The sequence below is a fragment of the Schistocerca piceifrons genome, chromosome 3, assembly GCF_021461385.2.
Source record: "Schistocerca piceifrons isolate TAMUIC-IGC-003096 chromosome 3, iqSchPice1.1, whole genome shotgun sequence".
Taxonomy (NCBI): Eukaryota; Metazoa; Arthropoda; class Insecta; order Orthoptera; family Acrididae; genus Schistocerca; species Schistocerca piceifrons.
In genome coordinates this window covers 234,508,919-234,531,901 of record NC_060140.1, presented here as the reverse complement: position 1 = coordinate 234,531,901, position 22,983 = coordinate 234,508,919, and the positions used below count along the sequence as shown (strand labels likewise).

The 22,983-nt window shown below is 42.2% G+C and overlaps 1 protein-coding gene across 1 annotated transcript in view; it reads left to right on the top strand.

Annotated features, from left to right (window-relative positions):
- LOC124788539 overlaps window positions 1-22,983 on the top strand; it is a 573,870-nt gene that overhangs the window by 283,765 nt on the left and 267,122 nt on the right. Inside the window, exon 11 of the mRNA XM_047255809.1 lies at window positions 9,582-9,894. Within this exon, the coding sequence (XP_047111765.1) occupies window positions 9,582-9,894 (313 nt within the window). The remainder of the gene's footprint in view (window positions 1-9,581; window positions 9,895-22,983) is intronic.

The following is a 22,983-nucleotide window of genomic DNA, read 5'->3' as shown; positions in this document are numbered from 1 at the left end:
GGTTCGCTATCAAATGCAAAACGAAATAGGCAAGCTTCCTTTACGGCTCCACAGGCCTTTACCGATCATGTAAAGAGAATTATTGCCAGTCCAAAAAAATCAATATCCCATCAATTTGCTGTTAAATATAATTCTTACCTAAACTGAGGATGGAGGGTGGAGGAAGGAAAGGAAAAGGAAGGAACTATTGATGACAGCTGCATCGGGACTTTGAGGAATCAGCGGCGACGTGTAAAAATTTGTACCTGACCGGAATTCGAGCCTAACTAGGCAGTTATGTTAACCACTGCATCACACGGACACAGCCTTTATTACAACGGTCGCGACCGTTTGTAGCTGCAGTTTATGGCGGGTCATGGTCCATCGAATATAGGCCGGTGTGAGGTGGAGCGTACACAATTAAGTTAAGTAGTGGTTTTGACTTTGTACATTTGTATTGTTTGTGTTTTTCTTTTCTTTTTCGTTTGTAAATGTATAGCTATGGCGTTCTTTTAATCATTGACAAAGGTGTTCTTAGGCATTTGTGGGTTTTATTGTTGTTCTGAAGAAGGTGTAGTTATCTCCGCCGAAACCTGGGTTAACACTTAACACCAGGTGCTTTTTTCGCAATCGAGGCGGGTTTTTAGTTTTTTAATATAAGTTCCCATCGGTCGCGAAATGGAAACCACAGTGAAAACCAGAAACGTTTTATTTGCAACAGTTAGGTAGACCTTCCACCTACTTCTCTACATAGTCGCAACTCCAACTTCGAGTTTTGTCGTAGTGTTGTATCAACTCTCCAATATCCTCGTCATAGAAAGCAGCTGCCTGTGCTTTCTGCAGCTCGTTGCCTGTGGGAAAGTTTTGTCTTCATAGGCAGCGATTCTTGTGAGCAGAGATGGGACTCAGAGGGAGCCAATTACGGACTATACTTCTAATCGGAAACGCTGCACGAGCGTCTTCATTGCCCCTGCAGTGTGCGGCCGAGAATTCGCATGGAGAAGGAACTGCTCGACAGTTGTGTTATGTGGGCTGCATGACGCAGGCGAAATCTCTAAGCAGGCCCTCACACTTGGCGGGAGACGCTATTCCCTACGCATCTTTACGCGCTCACTGTTCACTCAAAACTGAAAAGAGCGGCGCAACACGATGGCCAGGCATACTAGAGACACTGTCCATCACATCTGTGCAAAGCTTTACCGGATTTTCGCACTGGTTTCCATTTCGTGACCGATCGGAAATTACTTTCTGGACAACCCTCCTAAATACAAATCTTGTCATAAAATTCTTCATGAATTGAAATTGAACTGAAGGAGCCAGGAAAACTGAAACGTACTGATTACTGTAACTGGCTTCTCTAAAACATTACTGCTGGACAGGCAGACTCAAAGTATTTCTTGTCAGACGAGGCATTGTCTCATTTATCGGCCCATGTTAATCGGCGGAACATCAGATATTGGAATGGAGGAAATCATCGCGAGACGTTCTAGCGTCCACTTCATGATGAGAAAATTGGTGATTGGTGTGCCGTTTCCGGTAATGGTATAGAGGAGCCAATAATTTTTGACTGGACTGTCAATACACAAGTTTTCATGACAAATTTCGAAGAATTTTATGAGTAATTAACAGATAATGAAAATGAGTACAGCTTCTTTCCAACAAGATAGCCCAACGTAGCAAACGACTCACTGAATCGCTTTCAAGCAGCTTTCACATCTGATAAAAGTTATTTCAGACATGCATATATGTATCACAAGCATAGGTGGACAGACGACAATAACAACACTGGTCTCAATCCCTCGTGGTCTCATTCTCCTTGTTGCGGGAATCTAAGTGATGGATTTAGTGGAGTACAGTAATAGTACGTATCCAATGTGACGTATGGAAGTTTGTGCCAATCCAGGAAGCGTGCACGGATAGCCGAAGCTGTTAAGGTGACCACTCGCGATAAGAGGGAAACCCGGGTTCAAGTCCCGATCCAGCACAAAGTTTCGTATGTCACTATTGAGTACTAGATCTGTACCTAATACAGCTGATGTCAAGTGTGTCTCAGTCAGCAGATTAATTTCGATGTATGTCAATAATTATTTTGAACCTGTCGGTTCTAATCCGAATATGGTTGAATCGTACTTCGGCTCCCTGTATTCAGTAACTGACTGCAGATCGGGGCATTATGCAAACTACGTATGTAAGATACTAAAGATGAAGGAAGAAAATTATTTGCTCAAAGTGACGTAGTCCCTGAAGTAATTACCGTATTTGGACGATGGATGTTGTAAATAATTTCTAATTCGAGTGTTCGAGTAAGTGAAGAGAGAGACAGAGAGAGAGAGAGCTGTAAAGTGGAATGAGGGCATGGACGTTTGCTACTTTAGAAAGGTAAAAGCATCATTAGTTTTCTGTACGAATATTAGGTGTATTGAATGTATATGCCTTTCAGCTAATGAGGAAATCAGTTAATTACTCTCATGAGTGGTCGTAGCTGCTCCAATCATAGCAGGAGTTCGATATCAAAAGCTCGATGTGGTCTTGAAATCAGCACAGGCAGAAGCACATGATGCAGCGAAGAAGTTCACGTTGTAAATTTGACTCATTTTTCTCATGAGGAAAAATATCAATGGAGGGGCTGTTAATGAAATATATCAAACATCTTAACCAATGAGTTTTATCCAAAGCGACGTATTAGAATATTCAACAATGAATCAGTTATATGGCATTGCAGAAATGTTGTTGCAACCGATTGATATTTCTTGCATAAAAAAGAAAAAGTTGGATGGCAATTGAAACATGGGCAAATGCAATAGTCTTTTAGAGTTTTAATTATTATTTTCAGTTTTCTTCGAGAGAGTATTCATTACAATTACAGATTTGATGCACGTATCTATTTCAGAGATTTGGCGTTCGTAAGAAGTATAAGGCAAAAATGCAGGTCGTAGAAGTAGTTACACGAAATATCATGTATTTTTTCCATGACGTCAAACAAAATTACTAATGTACTTTACTCCGTCTCAGTGCAACGAAAGTAAACATTGCTACCATTCAGTATCCTGTCAAATTTTTTTTTTTTTTTTTTTTTCAGTTTGAGTGCATTCCATTCAGCCTGCTTCTCATTATTTAGGTGTAGATCGAGAGATTAAAAAAAAGTTTGAGGAACTTCACATCACACACAGCTGACGATAGGACCATAATAACTAGCTAACTGGTAACAAATACAATTCTTTTAGATTGATTCATTGTACAAAATTTCAAAATGATACAAATATATCAATTTCATATGGGAATGGGGACTCTACTATGTAACCGGTGATAGAAGTGCATGCTTATGATGGACAATAGGTACCGTCTACAATACGTCCAATCCATAAACCATGATGCTCAAGGTGTGGGGGGGGGAGGGGAAGGGGAGGGGAGAGGGGAGCAGAGAAAGAGGAAGAGTAGTGGCTAGGCTGAAACTCCGCGATACTTGCATAAAAGGAGTTGAGACAATGCAGTAACTGTGCAACGTTTTACGTCTTCATTCGCCGGCACGTGTTCCCTTATTTGGATATGAAATCATTAGCTCCCGCTTAAGATTGTAATTAATTTGAACTTCAAAAAAGATAATTCCCAAATTATAGATGCTGCATTTTCTCCCAACAACTTACCAAATTTCATAAACTGAGACTCCGTTGGGTACTTCTCTTCCAGATCTAAAATACTAGCAGCAGAAATGAAACTGATATTGATAACTCTGTTATTATTACTGGTATAACAAGGGAAAATGATGGAAGATACGGGAAGAATCCAGTTAGATTACATCACCGTCAGGCACAGATACCGAGATCAGATATTGGATTGTAAATGTACCCACGAGCAGAAACAGACTCAGATCACAGATTAGTAACGGTGAAGAGTAGGCTGAAGTTTAAGAGACTAGTCAGGAAGAATCAACGGGCAAAAAATTGGGATATGGAAGTACTAAGGAATGAAGAGTGGCTATAGATACTGCAATATTGAATAGCCCAGTAGGCCGTACAAATGAATAGGAATGGACATCTCTAATAAAGGCAATCACAGGATTTGAAAAGAAAAAAAAATAGGTACAAGGAAAGTAACTGTAAAGAAACCTTGTATAGAAGAAGAAATACTTCAGATGGTCGAAGAAAAAAGGAAATGTAAAAATGTTCAGGGAAAGTCAGGAATGCAGAAATACTTGTAATTTAGGAATGAAATAAACAGAAAGTGCAGGTAAGCTAAGGCGAAATGGCTACGTGAAAAAATGCGAAGAAATCGAAAAGAAAATGATTGGCAGAAGGACTGATTCAGCATATAGAAAGTCAAAAGAACCTTCCGTGAAATTAAAAGAGACGACTGCAACATTAAGAGTCTAATGGGAATTCCACTGTTACACGCAAAGGAGAGAAAGGATACGTGGAAAAAGTACATTGATGCACTCTTTGAGGGGAGGACTTGCCTGATGTGATAGAAGAATAAACAGATGTCCACATTGAGGAGATAGGGGGTCCAGTACTAGAGTCAGAAATGAAAAAAAAAAAAAAAAAAAAAAAAAACTTTGGACGAAATAAGATTAAATAAGGCAGAATGCATAGATAACATTCCATCAGAATTTCTAAAATCATTGGGGGAAGTGACAACAAAACGACAATTCATATTGCTGTGTAGAATCTGTGAGACTGGCAATATACCATCAGACTTCCGAAAAAACATCGTCCACACAACTCCGAAGATAGCAAGAGCCGACAAGTGCGAGGATTATCGCACCACCAGCTTAACAACTCATGCACCCAAGTTATTGACAAGAACAATATACAGAAGAATGGAAAATAAAATTGACGATATGTTAAATGACGATCAGTTTAGCTTTAGGAAAGGTAAAGACACCAGAGAGGTCGATAATGGTAGAAAGACTAAAGATAATCAAGGCACGTTCATAGGATCAGTCGACCTGGAAAAAAGAGTTCGACAATGTGAAATAGTGCAAGATGGTCGAGATTCTGAGAAAACTAAGGATAAGCTATAGGGAAAGACTATGAGAGAACAAAAGACTGGAGCACAAAGAGCGAAGTACTTGAATTAAAAAGAGTGTAAGACAGAGATGTAATCTTTCGCCCTCCTGTTCAAATTACATATCCAAGAAGCAATGATGGAAATAAAAGATAGGGTCATGAGTGGGCTTAAAATCCCAGATGAAAGGATATCAATGATAACAATACAGTACCTAATGATAGTGAAAGTGATCAAAAGTTACAAGATGTGTTGAAAGTAATGAGAAGTAGCAGAAATGAGGCTAGCACAGGAAAAAATGTCATTCCTGTCCAAGAGAAGTCTACTAGTATCAAACACAGGCCTTAACTAGAAGAAAAAATTTCCGGGAATGTACATTTGGAGTTCAGCTTTGCATGGTAGCGAAGCATGGACTGTGTGAAAACCGGAACACAATCGAAACATTTGATATGTGGTGCTAAAGAAGAATGTTGAAAATCAGGTGGACTGATAAAGCAAGTAATGAGGAGGTTCTCCACAGAATCGGAGAGGAAAGGAATACATGGGAAACACTGACAAAAAGAAGGAACAGGATGACACATTTGTTAAGACACCAGTGTTAAGGCATCAGGGAATAGCTTCCATGGTACTAGAGAGGAAGAGAGTTTGGAATACATCCAGCAAATAATTGACGACGTAGAAAAAAGCTGGCACGGGAGAGGATTTCTTGGCGGGCGGCAGCAAACACATCGGATGGATAAAAAAAAGGGGGAGGGCAGAATATACGTACTGTATATATCGTAGAGTGGGCTCTGTTACGTTTGCTATGGATGATAACGGATGACAATCTCTTTGAACGGTTCTGGAAATATTCCAATTTTCCAGGTAGATACGAATAAAAAGAAAGAACTGGACATAATGAGTGATCCACAATCCTTATTTCTGGAAAATGCACTTGTTTCCAGTATGTCGATTCTGGAAATATTCCAATTTTCCAGGTAGATACGAATAAAAAGAAAGAACTGGACATAATGAGTGATCCACAACCCTTATTTCTGGAAAATGCACTTGTTTCCAGTATGTCGATTCTGGAAATATTCCAATTTTCCAGGTAGATACGAATAAAAAGAAAGAACTGGACATAATGAGTGATCCACAACCTTTATTTCTGGAAAATGCACTTGTTTCCAGTATGTCGATTACTTTATTATTGTGGTAAGATTGCCAATTCCAGGTACTATAGCCCGTAATCCTAGACGCACAGTAATCCATTTCACAGAAACAGTCTCGCTGTAGTGTGTCCATAAGAAGGTGATCGACTGACTGAAAATATATTTAACTTCCATAAACAGTCTGTTAATTGGTTGTTAACAGAAATTCTCGCAGCTCAAAGCAGAGTTTCACAAAATGATTTATAAAGCGAAGGTTCTGCACTTCTTTTCTTCAGGTTTCCCTAACTGGCGTCATCCGTGCTCAATCGTATCAGTTGCTGCAATCTAGGAAAATACTCCTCGCTTGGAACTCCAGTATTTAACAATACGAGCATCAGACAACAGAAGACGCCCAAAAAGCCGATATGCATATTTAGAATACTTATTCGTGACACAAACTGTTTTTGTGTACGATCTGCATCTGCATCGTTTACGAGGTGTATGAGTAAAGTAATGAGACTGGCAACAATGCGAGTGATCTGACAACACTGTGTGGTTCTACTTGTGTAGAGCGGTGTGTTCATCCCTTCCAGATGCTCAGTCCGAGTTTTAGCTCCTTACACTCGTCACGTGATTTTTGAGAGCGCCATCAGTGAAGTTGTGTTTTTGTTGTGTTTTACAAAAAAGGAACAGCGGAATTTAGGGAACGTGTGCGTGCTCTTGTGAGATCAGGCCAACGTTTAACAATACGGATGACGGGTGAGCTGTTAAACTTGAACACTTTCACCTTACATCAAATTTTGAGCGAAGTTGTGCACATGCGAAAGGTTTGTGCCGAAATGGTGCCGAAAAACCTCACAGCTGAGGAGAAGGACACTGGAAGAAACGCGTGCGTTGATCTTGAGAGGACTGCCAATGACCACCATTGGTTCAGTGGTGTGATCACAAGTAATGAATCCTGGATTTTTGTGTACGATCGTGAGACAAACCGACAAAGGAGTGGCACACTGAGACATCTCCTCGGCCGAAAAAAGCTCGAATGAACAAATCAAAGAGCAAAACATTGCTGATTAGCTTTCTTGACAGTGGGGGTATAGTTAATAAAGAATTTGTTCCTCCAGGATAAACCTTGAACTAAGTGTTTTACAAAGATATCCTTGAAAGGCCCAGGAAAAGGGGGAATCGAGTGAGACTGGACATCGGAGAAAAATGGATGCTGAATCATGACAACGCCCCACATTACACGGCCACTTCCATCACGAAATTTTTGACCTCAAAAGGCATTGCTGTTTTTCTGTTCTTCACAGCCCCCCCCCCCCCTATTCACCTGATCTGAGTCCTTGTGCCTTTTTTCATTTCCCTAAATTTCAAAAGTCTTAAAAGGACTTCATTTTGGGACTCTGGAGAAAAGTCAACACAATGTGGCCTATTTGTTAACTCTACCAACTCAACCGTTTCAGTGGTGCTACCAAGACTGGGGATGACGACTCAACTGCCAAAGGGAACTACTTTGTAGTGGACAATATTGATGTTTGAAAAAACTAAAAGCTTTGGTGGATAAAAAATCAATCTCATTACTTTTCTCGTACAGCTCTTATATTCAGACATTCCATGCTTTGACCGGTTTCCGTCAGATCACCGAAGTTAAGTGCTGTCGGGCGTGGCCGGCACTTGGGTGGGTGACCATGTGGGCCGCCATGCGCTGTTACCATTTTTTGGGGGGCACTCAGCCTCATGATGCCACTTGAGGAGCTACTCTACCGAATAGTAGTTGCTCCGGTCAAAGAAAACCATCATAACGACCGGGAGAGCGGTGTGCTGACTGCACGCCCCTTCATTCCGCATCATCAGCTGAGCATGACACGACGGTCGCATGGTCCCGATGGGCCACTTGTGGCCTGAAGACGGACTACATTCCATGCTTTGAGATAGAAGGAAATGAAACCATACGTTTCTAAATCCAAAGTGGAGAGCATAAAACCTAACCCATAACATAGTCACGAAAGAATATAGAGATTATGCTGGTATGAAATTTTATGAATGATGTGAATTTAAATGTGACACTTACTAACATTATTATTACAAATGATGTGCAGAATATCCATGTGGGGTGTCGATCCACTTGTGTGCTTGGTTTATCATTGTCCAAGGCAAATCGCTGTTGTCAGTTACGTTGATTTCTCGTTGAACGTTCACCTTCAGTTCCTAGATCATGTAGGGTCTAGATGCTTAAACTCTCTCCCTTAAGTAACACCAAAGGAAAAAAAAACAGCAAGTGCACTCCATGGGGATAGCTGTTTATTTAGAAAAGTACCTTTTCTAAGGAAACAGCTTTTATCATTAGCAAAATACGGCCTGCCGATGTGGCCGAGCGGTTCTAGGCGCTTCAGTCTGGAACTGCGCGACCGCTATGGTCGCAGGTTCGAATCCTGCCCCGGGCATGGATGTATGTGATGTCGTCCTTAGGTTAGTTAAGTTCAAGTAGTTCTAAGTTCTAGGGGACTGATGACCTCAGATGTTAAGTCCCATAGTGCTTAGAGCCATTTGAACCAATCAGCCCCAAAGGGATATGAAAAACCAAAACAATACCACGTAATCCCATATATCAGAAACAAAAGATTATGATACATTTATGCAACCATAGTTAATCACTCTTTTGAAAACCGCCATCAGCAGCGCCACAATCCGATGCACAAAAGAAAAACATTACGACTAAAAATTTACTCACCAGTCCGAGAAACGATGAAACGGGGTCCTTCCTCTGTGAAGTTTCCAAGCAAACTGAAGCGCAATGGCAGCTCTGTAGCACCACGGTGGCAGTCAACAGAAGCTCTGTGCCGCGAGCTAGACCCTTATGCCGTCTAACCCTGGTTTTCCCTTCTAGCAAATGTTTCTGGATTAATGACACTTGACATCCTTCCTCCCTGCGTTTCTGTAATAAAAAAAGAAATACAAACAACACACTAAAATTCTATTTTTAAAGAAATAATTGTGGATTAGCATGGGAAACATATTGTAAAATATACATATTTTATTAATAAAAATCCTTCGTCTGTCTGTGTTTCGGTGTTTTAGGTTTTTATTCCCGATATTTATTTCAGAACTGGAGCCCCATCATCAGAATTCAAGATTCACGTGAGGCCATTTGAACTTATATATATATATATATATATATATATATATATATATATATATATATATATATATATACGCAAAGTAATCTACACTGCCCTTGGTCTGCGACTGTGAAAAGATATCTGTACTCTTCCCCAACACCAGCCATGTAAATAAATAATTCTCCACCTGAAGATGATGGTATGAACCATGGGAATGCGTAGTAGCAAAATGATCGCGTGACTGACGTGGAAAGTGTTTTGTTTGCCATTTGAACAAAGCTAACCCTCTGGTTGTAGACTGATTTTTTGCCCCTGCGAGCGCCAAGTAGTGACGAATTGCGTCGGCCGGCAGTGACGGAGGGCGGCGTACAACTGAACCGGACAGTGAACGGGACGGAGGGCTTCCTCACGTCGCCCAACTTCCCGGGCGGCTACGGGCCCAACCTGGACTACTGGGTGCGGCTGGCGGGCCCCGCGGGCTCGCGGCTCGTGCTGCGCTTCACGCGCCTCGACCTGGAGCCGCAGCAGGACTGCCTCTACGACTACATCGAGCTGCGCTCCCTGCTGCCGCAGCCCGCCACCGGCGACGACGACGCCGACGCCGAGCGTGCGCCGGATTCGCGCGTCGTCCGTTGCGGCCGACACGACGACGCCGACCTGCACAGGTAAAACACGGCACCTCAAACAGATCCCCAGAGCAAAGTGATCGCATAGAAAAGCGTAAAATAACGTTGTCTTCCACCAAGTATGTGGATTTTGTGAGAGATTTCGCCTGTAGCTATGCAGCCCACATAACATGAATGTCATGTGTTTCTTTCTTCACAACAATTTCAGCCGTATTCTGCAGGGGCAATGAAGACGCTCCTGCAGCATTTTCCATGGGAAGTGTTTGATCATCCACAATACAGCCCTTACTTGGCTCCCTCCATTGTTCATCTCTGCCTGTAGCTGTGCACCACACATAACATGAATGTCAAGCGTTTCTTTCTTCACAACAATTTCAGCCGTATTCTGCAGGGGCAATTATGAAGCTCCTACGGCGTTTTCCATGGGAAGTTTTTGATCACCCACAATACAGCCCTTACTTGGCTCCCTCCATCGTTCATCCCTGCCTGTAGCTATGCAGCACACATAACATGAATGTCATGCGTTTCTTTCTTCACAACAATTTCAGCCGTATTCTGCAAGGGCAATGATGACGCTCCTACGGCGTTTTCCATGCGAACTGTTTGATCACCCACAATACAACCCTTAATTCGCTCCGATCATTGTTCATCTCCCCTCACATGAACAGTTGGCTACAAAGACAACATTCTGGCAAAAACAACGATTGGCAGACCAGCATAGAAAATTCACAGGAAGTACATGTGGCAGCTTTCTTCGCGTCCCAACATCCCGACAAGACTCAGTTTGATCCCGATTTTGCAGAATACTGTTACGAGCTTATCTCAAGTAATAAAGTAACACCGCCTGTTAGCGGAACATGTAAATGCAGCCTTAATTAGTTTTATTTCTGTCAACAAGTTTATGTTGTCAATTTCGTCTCACAGATGGCGTTGCATGTTGCATATCCTGTATCGGTGACGCAACAACCTTTAGGACCTAGAGCCATCATTCGAGAAAATAATAGAGTACGGGGCTGGAACTGCAATGAAGCGGCGCTCTAAGTTCGCGTTCTGCCGTATAACTGCGTCTTTACCCCGTAACAAAAGCCAATAACGAAATGGAGACGAGGCACAAGCTGCTGAACACCTAAGCGAGAAGCCTAATTACATTACACGCTCGACCATAACATTACTTGCTTTGTAATGTTTTCCGACACCCTTAGTAGAAAATTTAATTTCGGATGTGAACCCGACTTTATGATTCCATTTTTCAGCAACTGCAGTGAGGAAAACACACTGAAGCGCCAAAGAAACTGGCACAGGCATCGGTATTCAAATACAGAGAGATGTAAACAGGCAAAATATGGCGCTGCGGTCGGCAACACCTATATAAGACAACAAGTTTCTGGCACAGTTATTAGATCGATTACTGCTGCTACAGTGGCAGGTTATCAAGATTTAAGTGAATTTGAACGTGGTGTTACAGTCAGCGCACGAGCGACGGGACACAGCATCTCCGAGGTAGCGATGAAGTGGGGACTTTCCCGTACGACCATTTCACTAGTGTACCGTGAATATCAGGAATCTGGTAAAATATCAAATCTCCGACATCGGTGCGGCCGGAAAGAGATCCTGCAAGAACGTGACCAACGACGACTGAAGAGAATCGTTCAACGTGACAGAAGTGCAACCCTTCCCCAAATTGTTACAGATTTCAGTGCTGGCCCATCAACAATTCTCAGCGCACGAACCATTCAACGAAACATCAGCGATATGGGCTTTCGGAGCGTTTCAAATTGTATCCAGCGGATGGACGTTTACAGGTATGCAGACAACCTCATGAATCCACGGATCCTGCATGTCAGGAGGGGATTGTTCAAGCTGGTGGAAGGGGATTGTTCAAGCTGGTGGAGGCTATGTAATGGTGTGGTGCGTATGCAGTTGGAGTGATATGCAACCCCTGATACGTCTAGATACGACTCTGACAGGTGACACATACGTAAGTATACTGTCTGATCACCTGCATCCATCCATGTCCATACTGTATTCCGATAGACTTGGGCAATTCCACCAGGACAATGCGACATACCACACGTCCAGAATTGCTACAGAGTGGCTCTAGGAACACCCTTCTGAGTTTAAACACTTCCGCTGGCCATCAAACTGCCCACACATCAACATTATTGAGCATATCTGGGATGCCTTGCAACGTGTTGTTCAGAAGAGATCTCCACTTCCTCGTACTATTACGGATTTATGGGCAGCCCTGCAGAATTAATGGTGTTAATCCCTCAGCACCAATTCAGACATTATTCGAGTCCATGCCACGTCGTTTTGCGGCACTTCTGCGATCTCGCGGCGTACCTACACGATATTAGGCAGGTGTACCAGTTTCTTTGCCTCTTCAGTGTACATCACTGAGTTCGTATTTCATCAGTAGTCGGACTGCTTCCAAGCGTGATGTTTCAGAGCGTAATTCGTACAGATCCTAGTAAAACTGATTTTCGTAGTTGGCTCAGTGATATTTTCATCATTGCCAATGGTTTTCAAGTGTCCAGCATGATCTTTTCGCACTCTTCCCGTTGTGTCGAGAACCGCTGGTGCCGTTTTCACTGGTTCACGTCGAATCGCTGTAGTTTGACTTTCGAGTCCTCGTATCTGACAGGTTTTCAACTTGTTTCTCGTCGATTCTGCTATCACCTGGAATGGCAGTGTCATGCTTGCTTCTCCACAGTTTTGAAGTCTTGTGTACTTTGTTCTAGCATTCGACCTGTCTAAAGTCGGGATCCCACAGTAATTTGGCAAGTTAGTTCCAGACAACTTTTTCTGGCTTGTGTTGCCAGCATTTCCTTGTCCTTGGCAGACGGTAATTATAGCATAAGTTCCAGTGGCTCTTTCATGGCACGACATTGTGCATCTGCTTGTAATCGGTCTGGTGACATGATCATTTGTATCGTCAGCTCTTTTGCAGACCCTAAACTTTGAGTCTTTTGCCGCTTTCTCGATACTGACTTTGATTACGTTAGTTCCAATTGATTGCTCATGTGCAGCCTATATCAGTACTTCAGTTGTTATTGTTATTATTATTATTATTATTATTATTGGTCTTTGGTTTACCAGTCGGCAGTCAACGCTGGAAATCAGGTATTTCCACTTCTATTTGTACACCATTTTCCACCACGTTTGCCGGCCGGTGTGGCCAAGCGGTTAAAGGCGCTACAGTCTGGAACCGCGTGACCGCTACGGTTTCAGGTTCGAATCCTGCCTCGGGCATGGATGTGTGTGATGTCCTTAGGTTAGTTAGGTTTAAGTAGTTCTAAGTTCTAGGGGACTGATGACCTTAGAAGTTAAGTCCCATAGTGCTCAGAGCCATTTGAACCATTTGAACCACCACGTTTCTTGACTCGATATGAGACACCTACCCTTTCACTGGTGGATGTGCAGTTACTTTATACTGGACAGTGAATTCTGTAGATGTGTAGAAATAAGATCGTGACTGACACGTCCGAAGGAATAAAGGAGGGTTGCAAGCCAGTGCGCATCATATGAAGAGTGCAGTGTTCTAAATATGGCGTAACATGCAACACAATAAACATTTGTTGTCCTAGAAGAAATTTCGACTGAATAATGGTTCTGTGAGTGCCTTAATTGCCTGTCGTATGTGCACTGTAGTGGAATTGTATCATTAGCAGCGAAAGGAATCAGGCATCGTCCGAGTGCCGATTATCAAATGAGTCTCGGAAGTATCAGTTCTTACGCACTGTCTAGGAATTTAATTTACTTTAAGACATGGAATTACTATAACAATCGATAACAACAGGTATTAGCTAGGCGTTTAGTTACAAGACAGTATATAATTTAAATTTAAGAGAGGTGATGGTTATTTCAGAACTTATAGGACAGTACTGAATAATGTATCAGACATTATACAGTGAATAACGACATCTCATCACGAAACTCATCGTTTCGATACTAACAAAGAACGTAGACATGGTGTGATGGGAACAAATGTTCCTTGCTGGGCACACAACTTGACTGTTCCTGACGGGTTTGCGTTAGTATTTACTTCCATCTATAGGAAGTACCGTTAATAGTGCGGAATAAGTAATGGCGAACTCTATAACGATTGACATTCACTTCCTTAAAACATGCAACGGTAATACGACACCTAGGTATATACTTAGAAGAGTGTAATCTACCCCCTCCTTCCTACTTGCAGCTATTGTCCACAAAAAGTAAAGTCTTTTATGAAAAATCTGAGAGGAGCAAAGATTACAATAAACTTCCTAATTTTCTTAGCTTTTCGTGTAGAGTTGGTCCCAGTTCTTCTTGTCTAGGGGTCTGATTCTTGAAGCTGAAAATGTCACATTTTAGGTCCTCACTCTTGGATTGATGTAAATAAATTTGAAGATTCTTGTTGCAGAATTTTTGTTGTTGCGTTAATATATTTTGTCACATTTTAGTACATTATACAGTCTTTTGATTTTTCACATTAACCAAGTCGCAATTACATTGTTTGCACAAAATACAAAAAAATGTCCGATCACATCAGATGCATGCTTACTATTGTCTCACTCAGCGAAAATAACTATATTCCAAATGGTTAGCAATTTCTCTTGACAACTGAATTTCTATTAGTTTCTGTTACATTATTAATTTTGATTATCATTTCATAAATGAATCGAGAAATAAACGTAGTAACCAGTACAGTATTGCGTAATTAATAACAGAAATTTTAAGTGTGCCAATAGTTCGTAATTTCAAATGTTTCTAAAAAAAATTAACTGTACATTCAGAACTAGTACATATCGATTATAACATCGAGACTAAAACATTTTATAAAGTAATTGATTTTCATAAATTTTAATTTGAAACATAACATACTGTGTATAAAATTATACGAAAGTTTTCAGAAAAGCAACTGAGACAATACTGACCTGTCCAAAATTCGAAAAATAATAATGGTATCGACAACTACTGTTGAAGAAAAGTAATGCTAGAGGAGGATGTCCCGTTACAAGAGGAACTGTCATCAGAAGCCATGTGAACAAACGGAGTGAAAAGTAACCTAATAATGTGAATGAACAGTGGATACTCCACAATGTTAACGCATGCCCGCGTACGGCCTACATTATTGAGGAATTTTTGATTAAAAGGAAAATGAAAGTTGTGCATCTTGATGTTTTCGCAGGGTAACGATTGATCCATTGCATTTCGGGAGCAGAGTCGCATAATCTCAGTTTTTACTTCTTCTAATATTTCGGCCGTATACGTTCTGGCCGTCTTCAGACTGAACTAACAGGTTAAAGATACAGTACACTTTAGTACTTGATCTGTCGTTTTAAACCACAGAAACACAAGCACCAGACACGCTGAGCGGTGGCAAACTATATGCACCAACTGAATCTGTGGCTAGCCGGTGGATCTATACTGTGATATCGATGTGTCATTATTAGCTGCACTGTGGCGACGTCTTTGCAAGTTAATTAAAGAAAGCGTCAGATTCCATGATTTTTCCACGTTGGAACCGCTACGTTTATTAAGTAAAGTATTCACCAAACGAATTTCAACTGCTTCTTTCACCATGTAGTGCCATAAAGATTAAGTCGACACTAGAATTGCATTTTCATACCACACAGAATAACTGGTCTCGATGCATTGCGTGAAAATGTCGGTATTTTTCCGTAGACTTCATCTTTTTGGAACTCGGTTGTGAAAGAAGCAGTTGAAATTCGTTTAGTGAAGAAGTAGCATCCATCATAAAATCATTAAAATATAAGTATTCCAGTGGGTATGATAACACGTTATCGAAATTAATCAAAGAGTGCTTATGCAAGTTGAGTTCTATTTTAATTATTTGTGTAATCAATCTCTTATCAGCAGGACATTTCCAGATGGGCTAAAGTGTGCTGAAGTTCAGCCTATTTACTAGAAGGGGGATAAAGAGATATCATCAAACTATAGACAAATTTCACTTTTGTCTGCTTTCTCAAAAATATCTGAAAAGGTTGTGTTCAAGCATCTACTTAAGAATCTGACTGCAAATAATATATTGTCCAACTCACAGTTTGGATTTCTTAAGGGTTCTGATATAGAGAAAGCTATTTACACTTACAGTGAGAATGTACTTAATTCATTAGATAATAAATTAGAGGCTACTGGCATTTTCTGTGACCTGTCAAAAGCCTTTGACTGTGTGAACCACAGCATTCTCTTGCATAAATTAGAATATTATGGTGTCACTGGCAATGCTGAAAAGTGGTTTGAGTATTAGTCATCTAACAGGAAACAAAGGGTGTCATTGCGAAATACCTGTGCAGTAAGCAGTCTTCATCCGATTGGGAATTAACTACGTGTGGTGTCCCCCAAGGTTCCATCTTGGGTCCATTGCTTTTTCTTGTATACATTAATGACCTCTGCCGGCCGGTGTGGCCGTGTGGTTCTATGCACGTCAGTCTGGAACCGAGAGACCACTACGGTCGCAGGTTCAAATCTTGCCACGGGCATGGATGTGTGTGATGTCCTTAGGTTAGTTAGGTTTAAGTAGTTCTAAATTCTAGGGGACTGATGACCTCAGCTGTTAAGTCCCATAGTGCTAAGAGCCATTAATTACCTCTCGTCTGTAACATTGCCAGGTGCTAAGTTTGTTTTGTTTGCAGAAGATGCAAACATTGCAGTAAATAGCAAGTCAAGTACTGATTTGGAAATAACTGCTAATCAAATTTTCGCTGACATTAATAAATGGTTTAACGCTAATTTACTGTCATTAAACTTTGAGAAGACCCTCTATACGCAGCTCAGAATCTGTAGGATATTTCCTTCCAGCATGTGTATAACATATGAAGACATGCAGATCGAAGAGGTTGATAGTGTTAAATTTCTGGGGTTACAACTCGATAATAAATTCAGTTGGGAAGAGTATACCATAGAATTGCTTAAGCGCCTAAACAAGTGAGAATGATGTCAGATGTAGGAGATGTAAATATAAAATACTTGCATACTTTGCTTACTTTCATGCTACTATGTCGTATGGGACCATATTCTGGGCTAACTCATCAAACCGAGCAAAAGCTTTCAGGTTGTAAAAGCGTGTGATAAGAATCATTTGTGGTTTAAATTCAAGAACATCATGTAGAAACCTGTTCAAGAAACTTTGTATTTTAACCACTGCTTCTCAGTATATTTATTCCTTAATGAAATTTGTTGCAAGTAATATACCTCTATTACCAACCAACAGCTCAATACGTAGTATCAATACTATGAATAAGAACACTCTACATAAAGACCTAAAATCACTTACCTTGGTCCAAAAAGGGGTCCAATATTCAGTAACACACATTTTCAATAAATTGGCAGCAACCATTAAAAACTTGGTTTCAGATGAAGTGCGGTTTAAACAGAGTTTGAAAGACTTTTGATAGGCAACTCCATCTGCTCTATAGATGAATATCTTAACAGAGACTGTTAAGCAAGATTAAGTAAAAATGTATGTTAGATTTCAGTTTTGACAGCACTTGGTCACAACAGTCAAGATTACGAATTTTGTGTATGATAAATTTATGAATAGTGCATAACAATGTTTCATTCTGATAGCATATTAATTCTGTAAATATTAGCTGTTCTAGTTTACCGCATTTTATTCACCTATTTCGACAATCTTTTGACAAATTATTAGGGTTTATATGATCAGGTATTATATATCTCAAATGGTGTGACATGTTCCACACCCACCAGAATCATTTAATTTTTTGGGTCACTGGAACGAAAAATGAACCTAATCTAATGTTTAATTAATAAACGTAGCATTTCCAACCTGGAAAGATCTTGGAATGTGACACTTTATTTAATAAATTCACAAAGACATCGTTACAGTGCAACTAATAATGACACATCGATATCTCAGCAAAGATCGATCTTATAGCCACAGTGTCAATTGCTGCATACACTTTTCCGCCGATCAACTTGTATGGCGACTGCGTTTCTGTGGTTTAAACCGACGAAGCGTAACATTCATTTCACAGGAATTCCTGCAAACGTGACGATATTTTGACGTCACATGTAATATCAACAACTACAGGAACTGCTATCGACTTTCGTCTGCGTTTGGTTTGGAGGAAGCTATTGAAATGAGTGCTACCTGTAGAGTATTTATGACGAGGAAGAATACGAATTTTATTGCTGTTCGTTTGAATGGTAGCGATTAAAGCTGTCCTCTTGGGTTCCTGCCTAACAACACACTCGGAAATCGTCATATATTCGGAAATAAAAAACCAAATATTTATTTTACCCTTCGTTCTCTAACCATATGAAAATCTTAAATATTATCGGATGTTGCAGAACATACTTGTATTACATTCATGGAAAGTCCCAGAATGTGTTTACAATGCTACGATGAAAAAAAATTAACATGTAACAGGATGCGAACCTACATCCTTTACTTCCAGGAACCACAACACTATTCGTACCGCTGCAACTATATCGTCTGATTTTTGTCCCATGTCTCGGTTATCATAGCATCTCTGGAAGGCTTCTACTGTTGACACGTTTAATGATAAGGGTGACGTGGTTCAATGCGCCATTGCGTTGAAACAGCATAGTATTATTATAAAAAAACATCTAAATATACCAAAACGAATATGGTGCCTGCCGCATAGATTGTCGATATTGGTGTCGTTTGCAGGAAGTCTTGCGAAATGAGTGTTAGCCGACAGCGGAACAGGTACGGTGGTGTACTGTTGCTGTGTTCTGCCTGTTCACCCATGGCCAGAATATTAAAACAAATATTAGAAGAAATGGAGTTTATGCGACGAGTCCACAAATTTAATGAATCGAGATGACAGTTGTTTCCCACCTGCCGTACTCAACTAGACTTATCCCCGAGTGTCTCCTTCCTCTTCCCCAAGATGAAAATAAAGTTGAAAGGGCGTAAATTTGATACAGTGGAAGAGATTCAAGTGTAACCCTAGTGGGTACTAAACACCCTAACAAAGAAAGACATCCAGCATTTCAAAAGTACCAGAAACGTCTGTATCGGTGTATTCACGATGAATAGTAAGATTTAGGTACGACGTTGTGATTTTTATTCATATATTTCCGGAAATTTTGATTACCATCTAGTAATTTCCGTAGAGGGCATCGACACTGCAAATATTGTCCGCTACTGCCGTTCAAAGACTAGGTCGTAATCAGTTTGTGTGTGAGTGCCGGGTACCCAGAAGATGGAAGGTAGTATCAGTGACAGGGATGAGACGGTGATGACGCTGCGGAAGTGGAGGCGAGCCGAGGCGAGGAAGGGCGCGCCTCCTGCGTGTGAATAATGCAGGGACGCCGTCGGCGGCTGCCTCTGCGGCCACAGGTGCCGGGCGCGCTGCATCTTTGATACGGCCGCCTCCCAGCACTCATCTGCAACCGCGTTAATCTTGCACCAGCCGCGCTGATGAGGGCGCGCCGAACGTGTTCCCCACTACCGCGGCTGCGGACAAACAAAGTCTGCAGCAGGCGCCTGGCGAATGAGTTTCAAGCGTTTTGTCTCGCGTTTCCCTGTGCTGTGTGGCGGCCAGTGCACTGGAATCTGTCCACGACGTTCTTTCATACGAGGGGCGTTCAACAGGTACTGCAACAAATACTTTTTCTTGGTCAATTTTGGTTGAAAAAATGCGCAATTTGATATGGGACATGGTGGAATATTCCCGCTTCTCTCCCTATAGTTTCATGAAGTTCAGATAGGAGGCGGCGCTATAGGTAGCCTTCCAAATGGCTTCCTGTTTTTGGCGGAAAAAAGAGAGCATCGCAGATGTTAATAGCCGCTTGAAGAATGCCTACGGAGTCCTGATATTGAATAAAAGCACTATGAGTCGTTGGGCGTGTGTTTGTCATCACAGCAACAAGGTCGCGCAAACCTGTCGGATGGACATCTGCACACAGCTGTGACTCTCGATAGATTGGGACGTGCGGACACTCTCATTCGAGACGATCTAAGGATCACAACCAAACATCTCGCACCTCAACTGGACGTTTCTGTTGATAGTGCTGATATATTTATCCACCTGTTGGAGTACTCAAAGCTGTGTGCCCTTTGGGTTCCTTACCGCCTAACAGAATACCATAAAGAGTAATGACCATCTGTGCGGAAATATATGCGCATCACTAGGCTGATGGTTCAAATGGCTCTAAGCACTATGAGACTTAACATCTGAGGTCATCAGTGCCCTAGACTTAGAACTACTTAAACCTAAGGACATCACACACATCCATGCCCGAGGCAGCATTCGAACCTGCGACCGTAGGAGCAGCGCGGTTTCAGACTGAACCGCCTAGAACCGCTCGGTCACAATGGCCGGCTACTAGGCTGACCGTGACAATTTTTTGTCGAACATTGTAAGAGGCGATGGTACACGGGTTCATCACATCAAACCAGAAACAAAACGGCAGTCCATGGAGTGGTGCCACACCATCTCTCCTCCGAAGGTAAAGTTCAAAGCTGCACACTCATCCGGTAAAAATGTGACGGTCTTCTGGGACCCCTTTTTTTTTTTTTTGCTCATCAGTCTACTGACTGGTTTGATGCGGCCCTCCACGAATTCCTTTCCTGTGCTAACCTCTTCATCTCAGAGTAGCATTTGCAACCTACGTCCTCAGTTATTTGCTCGACGTATTCCAATCTCTGTCTTCCTCTACAGTTTTTGCCCTCTACAGCTCCCTCTAGTACCATGGAAGTCATTCCCTCATGTCTTAGCAGATGTCCTATCATCCTGTCCCTTCTCCTTATCAGTGTTTTCCACATATTCCTGTCCTCTCCGATTCTGTGTAGAACCTCCTCATTCCTTACCTTATCACTCCACCTAATTTTCAACATCCGTCTATAGCACCACATCTCAAATGCTTCGATTCTCTTCTGTTCCGGTTTTCCCACAGTCCATGTTTCACTACCATACAATGCTGTACTCCAGACGTACATCCTCAGAAATTTCTTCCTCAACTTAAGGCCGGTATTTGATATTAGTAGACTTCTCTTGGCCAGAAATGCCTTTTTTGCCATAGCGAGTCTGCTTTTGATGTCCTCTTTGCTCCGTCCGTCTGGGACCCTAAAAGGGGATTATTCTGTATAAGAACCTCCCTTATGGTGTAACGGTGAACTCGGAAGTGTATAGGGCGACCCTCAGAATATTGAAGAAACGACTTAAACGTCTTTGTCGCCACAAAAAGGCAAACGAACTTCTCCTTCTCCATGTCAACGCAAGGCCTCAGACAAGAATGCGCACCCGAGAGGAGTTCACAAAACTCCACTGGACTGTTCTCCACCCTACAGCACAGATCTGGCATCTTCCGACTGTCATCTGTTCGGATCGATGAGGGATGCACTCCGTGGGAAGCAGTAAGTGGCTGATGACATTGTTGATGCAGCAAGACGTTGCTTCCGACGTCGGCTTGTAAATGCTACCATGGTAACGTAGCGTAAGGCCGTCGCATAGAACGGAGATTGTGTTGAAAAATAGTATTTTGAAGCCAAAAGAGTAAGAAATAAAACCAATATCCTTTCAGAAAAAAACGTTGCATTACTTGTTGAAAGCCCCTCGTAATTTCGTTTCATCTCGATCGTAATTGTACATGCTGCTTGTAAGTAGGCTGTTTAGGTTTTTATGTTGGTAACGCCATGTAGCGCTCTATATGAAAATCACTGACTGTGCTGTGTGCAGTCTGTGGCTGGTTTGCATTGTTGGAATTTGCTATTGTAGTGTTGGGCAGTTGGCTGTTAACAGCGCGTAGCGTTGCGCAGTTGGAGGTGAGCCGCCAGCAGTGGTGGATGTGGGGAGAGAAATGGCGGAGTTTTGAGAGCGGATGATCTGGACGTGTGTCCATCAGAGACAGTAAATTTATAAGACTGGATGTCGTGAACTGCTATATATATTATGACTTTTGAACACTATTAAGGTAAATCCATTATTTGTTCTCTATCAAAATCTTTCTTTTGCTAACTATGCCTATCAGTAGTTAGTGCCTTCAGTAGTTTGAACCTTTTATTTAGCTGGCAGTAGTGGCGCTCGCTGTATTGCAGTAGTTCGAGTAACGAAGATTTTTGTGAGGTAAGTGATTTGTGAAAGGCATATGTTAATGTTAGTCAGGGCCATTCTTTTGTAGGGATTATTGAAAGTCAGATTGCGTTGCCCTAAAAATATTGTGTGTCAGTTTAGTGTTGATCAGAACAGGTAAAGAGCGAAATGTCTGAGTATATTCAGTTTTGCTCAGCTGTTTGAAAATCAAATAACGTAAGGGGTTTACCAGCACAATCATTCATAAATTTTTCTAAGGGGACGTTTCATACTGTCTGATCAAAAGACTCCGGACATTACTACGTAATGCAGAATTGGCCACTATACGTCACGAGAAGTGGATCCGCCATATAAAAGGAGGCAGAATGGGTCCGTCCGGAGAGATTACTACCATCGAACGTGAACTAATCACAGGGTGTCACCTGACAAGGGAACCTCCCCATCGCACCCCCCTCATACACTCCTGGAAATGGAAAAAAGAACACATTGACACCGGTGTGTCAGACCCACCATACTTGCTCCGGACACTGCGAGAGGGCTGTACAAGCAATGATCACACGCACGGCACAGCGGACACACCAGGAACCGCGGTGTTGGCCGTCGAATGGCGCTAGCTGCGCAGCATTTGTGCACCGCCGCCGTCAGTGTCAGCCAGTTTGCCGTGGCATACGGAGCTCCATCGCAGTCTTTAACACTGGTAGCATGCCGTGACAGCATGGACGTGAACCGTATGTGCAGTTGACGGACTTTGAGCGAGGGCGTATAGTGGGCATGCGGGAGGCCGGGTGGACGTACCGCCGAATTGCTCAACACGTGGGGCGTGAGGTCTCCACAGTACATCGATGTTGTCGCCAGTGGTCGGCGGAAGGTGCACGTGCCCGTCGACCTGGGACCGGACCGCAGCGACGCACAGATGCACGCCAAGACCGTAGGATCCTACGCAGTGCCGTAGGGGACCGCACCGCCACTTGCCAGCAAATTAGGGACACTGGTGCTCTTGGGGTATCGGCGAGGACCATTCGCAACCGTCTCCATGAAGCTGGGCTACGTTCCCGCACACCGTTAGGCCGTCTTCCGCTCACGCCCCAACATCGTGCAG